The sequence below is a fragment of the Myotis lucifugus genome, unplaced genomic scaffold (assembly GCF_000147115.1).
Source record: "Myotis lucifugus unplaced genomic scaffold, Myoluc2.0 scaffold_104, whole genome shotgun sequence".
Lineage (NCBI taxonomy): Eukaryota > Metazoa > Chordata > Mammalia > Chiroptera > Vespertilionidae > Myotis > Myotis lucifugus.
In genome coordinates this window covers 3,356,538-3,369,829 of record NW_005871152.1, presented here as the reverse complement: position 1 = coordinate 3,369,829, position 13,292 = coordinate 3,356,538, and the positions used below count along the sequence as shown (strand labels likewise).

At 49.5% G+C, this 13,292-nt stretch overlaps 1 protein-coding gene across 1 annotated transcript in view; it reads right to left on the bottom strand.

Moving 5' to 3' along the window:
- The window catches only part of AMOTL1 (angiomotin like 1), a 90,448-nt gene that overhangs the window by 48,594 nt on the left and 28,562 nt on the right, over window positions 1-13,292 (bottom strand). Inside the window, exons 3-4 of the mRNA XM_023757292.1 lie at window positions 11,967-12,891; window positions 145-436 (exon numbers count right to left, since the gene is read on the bottom strand). Coding sequence (XP_023613060.1) covers window positions 145-436; window positions 11,967-12,891 — 1,217 coding nt within the window. The remainder of the gene's footprint in view (window positions 1-144; window positions 437-11,966; window positions 12,892-13,292) is intronic.

Sequence of the window (13,292 nt, the reverse complement as noted above, 5' to 3'; positions counted from 1 at the left end):
GGAGGCATAGTGAAGGTACGGTCAATTACCATGTTTGTCTATTATTAGATAGGGTGTGTGTGTGTGTGTGTGTGTGTGTGTGTATAAAGAATTCTGTCCCTTTTAAAGAACCTTCTCCCTCCCCTTCCCTCGGAAGTCACATACCTTGTGGAGCTTGTCAGCGTTGTCGCAGTAACCCTGAAGTTCCTGGTGAAGCACGCGGTTCTCCTCTGTTAGTATCTCCACCATCTGCTGGGCTCGCTCCACAATCGCAAAGGCATCGGGACCCAGCTGCTGGCTGGGGGAGGCGGCAGGCGGCGGCTGCGGGGCGGCCAGGGTCACTGGGAGTGGCAGCGGCAAGGAGGTGGAGTGCAGAGGCCCGCTGACCGAGGAGTTCTGGGAGGACATGGGGCTGTGCTGCTGCACTGTTGACGGGAAAGGAAGCTGGCATGGGCGGCTGCAAGGGAACAGAAGACCAGCAATCAGACCCGGGGAAGTGGTGCAGGAGGAAGGAAGGCCCAGCAGTATATGCATATCGATGCTTCCATGACCAGAGGTCATCAGTGAACTTCCCAATGCTGGGCTGAGTACAGCAGGGTCAGTCCTTCAGGCCACAGATCTACTGCCTCCCTCCGAATCAGCACTGCTCTGGTCACTGGGGGTACATTGAACGAGACAGGTAAGGCCCTCCTCATGAAGTGCACAGTCTCAGGGAGAGGGACAGGCCAGCCACCGAACAATAAACAAACAAAGCCGGGTATTGAAGAGGAATGAGTCCTCTCCAAAAACCAAGCAGAGTGGTGGGGCAGTGGATGACAAAGTGGCCAGTTCACACTGAGAGGTCAGGGGAGGAGTCTGCGAGAAGCTGATGCTTGAGTTGAAGTCTGAATATCAGACTAGCGGTTGGGGGAGGGAGGAGAGAAGTGGGGAAGGAGTATTCCAGGGAGGGAATTGCTAGTGCTCGGGGCTCAGGTAGGGCCGAGAGCGGGCAAGATCTGACGCAAGCACAACCAGCAAAAGCAGTGAAAGCTCAGACCAGAGGGATGGACAAGGGCCTTCACAAGCAAGGCCGGCCGTTCCCTAGGGTGTAAACAGAGGCCGGTGGAAAAGCCGCCTGTACTCTGACTTGTACAGATGGTACATCGGTGGCAGGAACGGACAAAAGGCACCCACTGAGGAGGCCTTGGTGAGGTCTAGGTGGGACTGACGAAGGCTCACAGGGCAGAGCAGAAGAGAAGTAATGGGTGGATTTTATGTATATCATGGATGGGGAAAGTAAGTGAGAAAAAAAATTACTCCTAGATGTTGGGCTCCACACAAATGGGGTACCATTTAATGAAATGGGGGGAAGTCTTGGGGAAGGAACTAATTTCTTTGTGTTCTGATTTGCCAGGGTGAGGAGGTCTGGAAATCAAGTCTAATTTTAACCATGTTGAAAAGAACACACAGAGGTGTCTCCTTGACTTTTCGAATTCCGGGTCCAGCTCTACATTTAAAACATGAATTTCCATCTCCTGTCTCCACTCCTAACAATCCCCTCCTCACTCCTGTTAACCTGTTTCATAAAAACCATCGTCTTTGCTTTCAGCCTAAGCCAAGGCCTCCCAATAGCAACCTTTACCGGTATAAACACAGCAAAGACCGTCTCCATGCCTAGCTCCCCAACCACAGCTGCCTCTCTTCTGCAGGGAATTGGGAAAACGAGGTTCCTTGCTGACCCCCTCAACCTTCAGGTCTCAATCTGGGAACCGGGGCTCTAAGAATTATAGCAACCCCCAAATCACCAACATTCTGTCTCAAAGGCTGGGTCCTCTGGAGATCCAGCTACTTCTAATCCGTAAGCGTCAGCCTGTGTCACCTCCTGTTACTTGGGGCCATCCATAGCCAAAGCTCCCAGGACTACCCCCAATTTTCCCAGGAGGTGGTCTGGCCTTGTATACTTGCTGGAACGTTTTTGGACCCCGCCAGCCTCCAAATCTCACATTTTACAAGCATTTCTTGTAGCCAGGATTCCTCTGAGTGTGACTCCTGGCAGCTAAATGTCAAACTCCGGAAGGCAATTTGACAAGGGTCTCCTGAGCCCTCCCTCACAGACACCCAGCTATTCATAAAGATGGCCACCCAATAAACCTGGCAGATCCTGACAGAATTCTGACCACAGGCCTTGCCTGGGTAGGGAACTAACATCAGCGGCTCCACCTGAGCTGGGGAGGTATTTCCCGACCAGATTCCTCACGCCTTCAATCCAGAAGCCCTTCCATTTCCTGTGAAAAGAGCTGGGATCCGGGTTCCCCAAGGCAAGGTGAGCCATGGAGCCAATGTGGTTCTTTAGTCCTTAAGTGAGCTTCACCTTCCAGCCATCCTCAGATTTCAGAAAGGAATGCTGCCCGAGGGAGATGTAAGCCCTCCCTCCCCTCCCTCTCCACACCTATTACACAATGATCTGGTCGTCCCTTTAGAAGTAAACCGTGTGTGCATCTTGATGGAAATGTGTGATATGTGTCGGCCTGTGTCTGTGCGTAGGAGGTCCAACTCCATCCCAGGAGGGAAATGCCCCCGAGGGCCATTCACAATGCCCAGCTTTCACCCAGGTTCCAGGTACGCCTGTCTGGGGTGAACCCACAAAAACCACAGATCTGTTACTGAGTAAGTGCATTCCTGAAGGCTGGCTAAGTCCTGCCGATCACGTCTCATGGGAAGAGGTTACCTTGGCGAAAGACAAAATAACCACACATTACACCGCCTCGACTCAAAGGCAGACGCCCATTCCCACGTCCTAAGCACTCCCTTCACGCTGCGTCCAATGCAAGGGATGTGTGTCGGTCTCCTTGGAGCTGAGGGACCCAGGCGAGCCGACAGTCCTGGCTTTCGGAGCACCAGGGCTTCCCTCTGACCCATGCAGCTTTGCCAAGCTCAAGGGACAGGAAAGAACAGGCCTTTCCAAAGTGGGGAGTCTTCTATTAAACAGAGAACACTGGCCTCACAGACAACTCGGTGACACATTCAATAGACTCCACGTTACAATGGACGATGTGCAGGCAGGAGAGCAAACCTCTATTCCTTGGTCCCACTACTCAGCCAGCTTTGGGCTTAGAGTAAATGCAGGGGGAAAGAGAATACTACTGATCAGCCACCAGTGGGATAAGTATCTTATAGTAATGGGGACACAGAGAAAAGGGAAAAAGGGGGGACAGAACCATCATTTATTGAGAAACTACCTGCGAATAGAACTCCATGCTACCATTGTCTACTTTGTGAGCCGATTTCCCGTTAGATGGTAAAGTCAAGAGAGCTAGCTTATTCGATATCATGTGTCTCAGTTTCCTGGGACTATATGCCATTTAGCTCATCGTTACAGGAATTCAGGAGTTAGTATGTACAAAGTAAACCTTGGACAAATGTTGGCTAGTAATCACCATTACTATAATTATCATTTGTATTCCACAGCCCCAATTCGGAGCCTAGCACTGAGTGTGGCATTCATGAGAAGTCCAGTAAAATTTTCCTGTTATGGTTCACATTGACTGGGCACTTACTACAGTCCAGCCACTGTGGTAGGCACGGCCACATGCACCATCTCCTATTGACCTACCGCCAGTCTCTCTGTTTAGATGAGAAGAGCAAAGCACAGATGGTAACTTGCAAAATACGTGCAACAGAGATATTAGGAACATAAAGGAGATCCAAGCCCTGGCTTTCTGATTCCAGAGTCTATGCAGCTCACCATTTCCCTGTATTGGTGAAAGCAGAGAGGGCAGGCAGCCCCCGTGGGTCTTCTGCTCCTGGGTTCCTGTGGCCCAGTCTGAGCCACCATCATGTCCACAATTCACACCCTAACACCTGAGGCTCCAACATCCTCCCAGGGAAACATGAAGGCTAGAAACCTGCCTGAGTTGCTCTCTTATAATCAACTGAGGCTCAGAGAACGTGTGCAATTTGACACAAAGTGGAAGAGCCAGAACTCCAACCCCCTTGAACCTTACTTTCCCAAACTCACAGCTTCCCGATGTGTTTTCCCTTTGGCTGTGCAGACACCGTAATACTGACAAATGTTCATATTGAGACTCAACTCTTGGGTGAACTATGGTCATAACTATTGCCATGCAGGATGGATAGCAATAATCCTCTTGTTTGGAGAAGTCACTCATTTAATTCAGTACAGCTGGAATTGTGTGAGGTTTCCTGAGAAAGTAACCTGAACTTGACCCTCTCCTTTTGAAATTCCCATACTGCAGAGCTGTTTTTCAGGATAAACAGGGCATTTGACTTGGCTCAGCCAGCTATAATTCAGCTTAAAAACTGGAGAAACTCCTGAGTTCTAATGCTGGTATTCAAAACACATGTTTAGCTGGTGGAATTTAAACAAGGCTCCACGGCCTCATTTTGTTACGGACAATGCATAGTTTTTCATCCAATAGCCGTGGGCCTGGCTTACCTTTTGGCCCCACACAGCAACTGATTTTCCCAACTATATAAACTGCAAATCATAACCCCCCACTTTGGAAATGCAGACTTACTGCAGACATGCTCCTTCCTCCTCCAGCCATTTCCGACTCAAGGAAGATGGGATTGTCAAACATGCTTTCTCCAGCACGTTCCAAACCTCAGGCCCGCCAAGGGTCCGCCCTGCTCTTTAGCACATGTCTTTATGCTTGTTCACGATTTAATCTACATTCTGGCAGCATTGTTGGGTTGACATGGGTTTCTTGTGGAGAGAGAGGCATTCTTTCTAATTTGCCACATGTCCTCCGGGGCTCTGTCCCCCTTTGCTCCCTGCCTCCTCCCTGCACTGTCACTTGGCATGTTCCCAAGAAAATGTCAGTAACTTTGACTCCATCTATATATATAAAAGGCTAAGTAACTGACTCTCTGTCCAACTGGCTGACCAACCAAGTGGCTGGTACATATGATGCGCACTGGCAATCCTATATAATAAAAGCCTAATATGCTAAGTGTCCGGTCATCCATTCAACCAATCAAAGCATAATATGCTAATGATATGCTAAGGCCACTCAACCGCTCGCTATGACATGCACTGACCACCAGGAGGCAGATGCTCTGACCGGTAGGTTAGCTTGCTTCTTCTTCTTCTTTTTTTTTTTTGCAGTAACATTCCCCTTTAATAGCCTGGCGGGACCTCAGTGGTGGAGGAATGGGGTGGTGGGGCCCCAGCCACCCAGTCCCCTTGGCCACCCACCCCAGAGCCCAGAGTGGGAGGCTGTACGGCACCCAGCGGGGGACTAGACAAGCCAATTCATTTCCCATCGCTGAGCGGGTTGAGAGGAGGCAGCTCCGACCTTAATCACATGGTGGTTAAAAAAAAATAACTAGGAGCTAGTGGCAGGAAGGGGAGGCAAGGCTAGGGCATGGAATGACCCCACCTGCTGCCCCAATCCCTCCCTTAGGGAGACGGGCTGGACATACCCTGGAGCCCTCCCACAGCCCCTCCATGGCTGGCCGACCTTCTGCATCCCTCCCCAGCCCCGATGGGGTCCCTTGGTCTGGCCTGCACCCTCTTGCAATCCTGGACCCCTTGGGGGATGTCGGAGAGCTGGTTTCGGCCTGACGGCAGAATGCCCAGTTTCTATGATGTGCACTGACCACCAGGGGGCAGACGCTCAACGCAGGAGCTTCCCCCTGGTGGTCAGTGCACTCCCACAGGGGGAGCGCTGCTCAGCCAGAAGCTGGGCTCATGGCTGGTCGAGTGCAGCGGCGGGGGCCTCTTCCACCTCCGCAGCAGTCGGACATCCCCTGAGGGTTCCCAGACTGCGAGACGGTGCAGGCCAGGCTGAGGGACACCCCCCCCCCCCACACACACACATGAATTTTGTGCACCGGGCCTCTAGTTTAAAAATAAACATTGACTCGTGCATGCACAATACATATAAAGTTCTCGCTGGCATGTGTGTATTTCAATCTGTCATTGTTGATAGTGAATTTGGTCGTATTGTTTACATTCTGAAGCTGAAAGAAAGCGGTGTCATCGACAGAATATGTCTGAAGACCAACTATTGGCACAACATACCTCTGAAGCCAAAAGAAGTCAGCGTTGTCAACAGAATGTATCTGAAGAACCAACTATTGGCACAACATACCTCTGAAGCTGAAAGAAAGTGGCATCCTCTCAGTGTGCACGAGTCTGTGCACCGGGCCACTAGTCTTAAATAAAACCAAACCAGGAGCTTTTCTGGGTACAAATGCGCAGTGCATTTTTAAAGAAAAATACAAGAGATTCAGGGGATTGGTCGCACCATAGGTCCCCCCCATTGATGCAGGAAACTGCAAGCCCCCTGCACAGATGGAAGGATGGTGGAGGTGATGACTGGTGGCGATGAAGAGAACTGGGCGAGCGCACTCTGTGGAAGGAAATCACAGCCCTCTGCCTCTGAAATCTCATAAGAAGATGCTTTATCAGCTTAGGACAGAAGGGCATTCATGCTTTTATAAAGTATCATCTGCATGCTAGAAAGCAAAGCCACATATTCCTACATGAATAAAATATTAATAAACAGCCTCCACTCTTCTCTCTGCTTCCAGGCAGCTAGTAAGTCAAGCCCGCTGTGCTAAATGGGCAAGATTTAGCCCAGAGAAAGGGAAAAAAAGGCAATGGGGAGGTTCAAAGAGGAGATATTCTCGTTTTACCAACAGAAGTGACCTTTCCTCTTCTTTTTCATTAAATGTTTTTATTGATTTCAGAGAGAGGAAAGGAGAGACAGAAACATCAATGATGAGAGAGAATCACTGATTGGCTGCCTCCTGCATGCCCCCCACTGGGGATCGGGCCCACAACCTGGACATGTGCCCTGATTGGGAATCGAGCTGTGACCTCCTGGTTCATAGGTCGATGCCCGACGAGCCACACAGGCCTGCAAGTCTGGAATACTTAATCAGTATTCTGGTCCTCCTGAAAAATAAAATAAGAGGTAGGCAGAGTGCAGGCTGGACAGCAGGTGCGATATGTAAACCTGATTAGAAATTCACCAGGTAGGTCACACAAGTGAAAACGTAAATCTTTGCATCCACTGCAGCATAGAGTAGACACATATACATACAGTGTGAACTCACGGGAGGCGCAGTATGGGACAACAGATCCAAGGTGCACCCTGGCTCCTATAATTCCCAGCTGGTGCCCGTGACTAAGTTACTTTAATCTCTCTCCCTAAGCCTAAGGTTTATCACCTGTGAAAACAGGGATATTAATAGTATGCACCCCTTAGGAGTGTTGGGAAGATTAAGGATAACCCACACCAGGGGCCTGGCACACAGCAGGCACTCAGAGGTGCAGCCTCTTGCCAACACCACCTGTGCTCCACTGTTACCTGCTAAGGGTGGCAATGGAGTTCTAGAAACTGAAAATCAGAGCTAGTGTCAGAGAACCAACGTTCAAGATCAGAATAATCTAACTACTACAATATACCCTCCCCAAATTTAACCTAGCTGATAATTGTTAACTTCCAGGAGTTAACACTAATTAGCCAAGTTTTTCTAATTGTACTGACCTCATGTTGGTCAAAGTACAGTGATCAGGCACTATAATATCTTTGCAAAGTTATTCAGTGTCAGAAGTCTTTTATTAAATGTTCACTAAAATTTATCCAATAATTTCATTTCTAAATAATGATTCCTAAGGAACGAAACCAAAATATGGAAAATTTGATATGCATGATGATGCTCACAATGTTATTCATAAAGTGATGTAAATTATATACTTTATGAAATGCAGTAATAAAAGGATGGTTATGGAAACAAACATTGTGGAAAAACATGATAAGATACTATCTAACAAAAGCTAAGATACTAAACTCAGTATAGTCTATGATTATAACATGTGAGAAAATTAATTTGTATAGGAAAAAGTTTAACAGTGGGCGTATTACAAAAGTAGAATATTTTAAGTGATTTTTATTTTTATTTATTTTTTAAAAATATATTTTATTGATTTTTTACAGAGAGGAAGGGAGAGGGATAGAGAGTTAGAAACATCAATCAGCTGCCTCCTGCACACTCCCTACTGGGTATGTGCCCGCAACCAAGGTACATGCCCTTGACCGGAATCGAACCTGGGACCCTTGAGTCCGCAGGCCGACACTCTATCCATTGAGCCAAACCGGTTAGGGTATTTTAAGTGATTTTTAGTATCTTTAGTTTCCACTTTGGAAATATGGACAGATTTTGGGGGGAAAATAAACATGCATTTGACTAATTACTCCAACTGCTCTGATAAAAATCAGATCATCCACCGATGTTCATTCATGCATTCACTTCCGTTAACGGCCCAGCCAGCCTGAGCCAACTCATCACCCTGGAAGTGCTCTATTTTCACAAAGTGAGTCAGAATCAATATCCAAATGCTTGCCTTTTTTTTCTTTTTAAAGACACAATTCTCTGTAAACAACCTGTCCCATTCTCACCCTGTCTTCATTCCTACCCATTTCCACTTTCAAGATGCAGGAAAGGGAAGAGGGCACAGGAGCAAACCAGAGCCCGATCCATGTCGGCTCATGGTCCCGGAGTCCCCACCAGCTACCTCAGCAAGGTGAGCTCACCTCAGTCCCTAGCACCAGCCCCACGAGTTCACCCACACAATAGTCAAGCTGTGCACTAGGCCTTCCCTAGCGGCCACTTCATGGCGCTTCCCACCAAGGGAGCCTAACGCGCTTTACAACAATCCATTGCACATCTCCATCTTTAGCAGATCAGAGCAGGTGAGAGAATAAGTATTCGCAACATACTGAGCCCATTTCTGCAGCTCCAGGCAAGGAAATGGACTCAGCGATCTCACTCGGAGGCCTCTCCTCTTCCAGGAGTCTATGGTGTATTGAGCCAATAGCCTGCGGCTTTCTAAACCATCACCATCAATGACAAACAGAATACCCTTTAAGCACGAGGGAATGTGTCCGTGAAACCGGAGCGTCTTGCTCATCTTTTGGGTCAAAGATGACTTGTACATCACTCAGTGTTGAGTTTCAGATCCAGCCCCTGGAGCTCAGGCCACAGCGAATGCAACTGAAGCAGAAATGGTGTGGAGGCAACTTTGTTTACCCCGTCAGCCAAGGCTGTGCCGCCGGAGCCACGCTGGCTGGCCATGGCCAGGCTCACAAAGGGGCCTTGTGGTGCTGGGGCCCAGCCTCAATGGCCCGTCTGTTGCGTCTCCCGGGACATTTTGATGTCATGTCAATCTAGCTGCCAAGTCTGGCAACTGGCTCAAATCCCTCCTGCATTTCTTTTTCTTTCTGACGTCACACATTTGAGACAAATGACACTTTCCACAAATAAGGGGTAGATCTCCAAGAAGTGCTTTCCCCCTCCCACTTTATATCGCACCTACTGCCAAGTAAAGAAAAGCAAAACAGCCCACTTTATGCATTGCGAACCGCCTTATTAACAAACAGTGACTCCAAAGGGGAGGAAGGAGACTTCACCTGGGGATATTTTCACCTTCTGTCGAGCTCTGGAGGTTGAGTTAAAAATTCAGGGGAAAAATGTGAACTATCGCAAACTAAACCCTGTTACCATTCTATGGGATAAAACCCCATGGATTATTTTAAGCAGCTATGGTAAACCAATGTGGTGCAAACAGCAGAGATATGAAGACTACTTTATTTTCCTCTTCAAACCGGTAGTTTTTTGAGTTTAAATTTCTCCTTTGGCTAAGGGACTGAGAAAGGGTAAGAACAGGAGCCCCGAGCCCCATCCTGGATTCCCCAGCGGGGTCAGACTGTGCCCACGCGAGGAAGGAGTTCTGGGCCTGTCAGGAGTCTAGAATGTTGGCACACCGCTTCAGAGCTGGCTTTCCCAACCTCCTGGGGGAAGGTGTCAGCAGCTGGGCAGGGAGTGGACGGCCGGCCAGCTCTCTCTCTGCCAAGGCCAGTCACTCCCTTTTCAGAAGATGCAGACCAAGGTATGCCCTGCACACCACCGCTGCGGTCACAAGGAGAAGCCTCAGCACATTCGATTTAGAAACAGACAAATAAGCCCTTTGTGAGAATGAAGACTGTCCAATAAACAGGCCGTGGCCACTTGTCTTCTCTCCTCATGCCCCATGCTCTCTCTCTGCAGGCAAAGACAGCAACATCTAAATGTTGGCAAACGCCCATTTCCCCCCTGAGCGATTGCCAACCGCCTTATTTTCAACTGCCCTATTCCTCAACGTCCACCCGTAGGCAATCACTAAATCCTGTCAATTCTATTTCCCCTCCTCTCTTAGCACATCATCATGCTCCTAGCCAGTGGTCGGCAAACTGCGGCTCTCGAGCCACATGCGGCTCTTGAGCTGCAGTTTGCCGACCACTGCCCTAGACCATGGTCTCAAACCTACGCCACCCTCACCATTTCCTATCTGGGCTATTGAAACTGTCCCTGGAGGTCCTCACGGCCTCCATTCTCCCTTCGCTCCAATTGGCCCTTACTGCCACCGAAGTCAGCCTTTTTATTAAACACCAACATAGTCTCTTCTTAAAAACAATTGTTTATGGCCCAGCTGATATGGCTCAGTGGTTGAGCGTTGACCTATGAACTAGGAGGTCACAGTTTGATTCCCAGTCAAGGCACATGCCGGGGTTGTGGGCTCGATCCCCAGTAGGGGGCATGCAGGAGGCAGCTGAACAATGATTCTCTCTCATCATTGATGTTTCTCTCTCCCTTCCTCTCTGAAATAAATAAAAATGTATTAAAAAAACACAAAAACACAATTTTTTTAAATATATTTTTTTCATTGATTTCAGAAAGGAAGGGAGAGAGATAGAGAGAAACATCAATGATGAGAGAGATTCATTGATTGGCTGCCTCCTGCACGCCCCCTACTGGTGGGGGGTGGAATCGAGCCCGCAACTCGGGCATGTGCCCTTGGCCGGAATCAAACCTGGGACCCTTTAGTCCTCAGGCTGACGCTCTATCCAGTGAGCCAAACCGGCTAGGGCCAAAACCACAATTGTTTATGGATACATTCTAAACTTCTGAGTATGATGACACTTAAAGACCTTCACCCACTGGTCTCAACTTCCACGTCCAAACACATCTTCTTCCACCTCTTACCACACCCTATCCCACCAGAGCTCTGCAGGACGGCAGCTCAATTCAGACAAAACCTCCTAAACTGCCTGAAGCAACGATAACCCCCCTGCATAGTACCTCCTGCTCCTTCACCGCCAACCCCCAGCTCTGATTTATCCCTGAAGACCCAACTCAGATGTCCCGTCCCGGTGGTGCTCTCCCCACTCCCTCCGGTCGTGAGTCATCCCGGCGCTCTCTCACACCCTGTCCTAAAACAGCAGCCTGCACTGCAATAATGTGCTCAGATGCCGGTCTCCCTGGAGACAGTGCTGCAGGTCCTCGAGAGCAAGGACCATATCCTTATCTCCGAACCACGGCTGCACAGGATACACTCCCGGTAAGTGTTGCCGACCCCATCAACCAGTCAGAAGAGCAGCTAAGGGTCATGGAGGGGAAGGACTTTGGCAGCCAGGACACTTGAGCCGAGCTCCAGCTGCCTCGGAGTGTGCACTGTGGAAATTTATTAATCTCTCCAGGCTTTAGCTTGTCATCTGTTGACTACGGGGATGGGACTATAGGATTTCTACGGTCCCTTTAACTCCACCGTCCAAAGCATTGAGACTACATTTTCCTTTAAAACCTACAATGAAGAAACAGCCTATAAAACCCATAGTAATAATATGTTCCAGGAGTTCGGATGCTTTCCACAGAGCCAGCCAGGAAAATTCCCGCTTTGCCTGGCCACCAGGCAGAGCGCCCACGGACCGCCAACAACTCAGGCTCCTCCTCTAAACTCATAAATCCCCAACTGCCCTCGGATCGGTTCCACTCGACATATTTTGGCCCCAAATTGGCTTATTCAATAATATGCACAAGAGAAAAAAAAACACACACCCCGATGACAAAAACCTAACATGCCTTGAAAATGACAAATGCTAAAAACGTGATTGCTGCGTTTGGAAAAGCCGAGTGAAAGGGCTAGGCTCGATAATCACCTCGTTACCCCATACTCCGGGGGTGGCTGGTACCTCAGGACGGCCACTTCCGTTCTCGCGGGCTGCGGAGCAGGGTAAGGCTTGACCATCTCGTGGACCATGCCAGGGTGCTGGTCGCTGTAGAAAAGTCCGTGCTCCTGGGTCTTGCCGACCGGGGACATCATTTGCTTGGGCTTGAAGGGGTACTCGGGTGGCGGACCCCGGGGGTCCAGCACTTTACCTGCAGGCTGGGCTGGGGCGGGTCCCCCTCCCGCCTTGAACCCCTTGCCACTCCCTGAGCCAGGGAGGTGCTGCTTAACGCCATTCCTCTCCAGCGACAGCTGCATGATTCTCTCACTGAGCGAGCGGACGTGGCCCTGCTTAAGTTCCTTCAGCGCCTCGTCCTTATGCGCCTGCCCGCTGTTGGCACGGTTCACCGTGGGCCTCCCCTCAGTCCGGGCCTTCTGGCTGGTGCCCCCCGCCATGTAGTAACCGTGACCCACGGCCACCTGCGGCGGCGGCGGCGGCGGCTGCTGCCCCCTGAAGAACTGGGACTGCGCTTTGGCCTCCTCGTAGGTGGGCAGCTCCTCGTTGTTCTGCTGAGGCTGCGTGGACCGGACCTGTTTCTCCATCACCGTGTTGTCCACCTGGTGTTCTTGACCCTGCGGTTCCTGGCGTGCCGACTGGTAGACCATTTGTGGGTCTTCTTGGGTGAGGTTTTCCGAGGAAGAAAAGCTGTTTGTCGGGTGAGCTGGTCCTGCACTCCCTGTGGCCTGGTGCTGAATGGCCAGCAAGTTCATGTTCTCGGTCGGGGTGCCATAGCGCAGTTGTTCCTGGATCAGCCGCTGCAATACTGTTCCAGCTGCCGCATCCTCGGAACCTCTCATTTCCACCTCTGAGATCCTCAGGAAGTTCGGGGCGTGGAAGTTACAAAGAGGATCCTCAACTACAAGGTGAACATAGGAAAAAAAGGTATCAGGCTGTTCCACAGCAATATAGGTCTGTTAGTATGTGGTAAATAATTAACATTCTAACCGGAGTAGCATGTAACAAGGTTTTAAATCCACCACCGCCTCCATGTACCCTGCAGTTTCTCATGGAAGTGCTTCTCCAATTCTAAGTGTCTCTAATACTCTCCCTTCTCTGGCCTCCTGCTTCCTCCTAGGCCAGTGATGGCGAACCTATGACACGCGTGTCAGAGGTGACACGTGAACTCATTTTTTTGGTTGATTTTTCTTTGTTAAATGGCATTTAAATATATAAAATAAATATCAAAAATATAAGTCTTTGTTTTACTATGGTTGCAAATATCAAGAAATTTCTATATGTGACACGGCACCAGAGTTA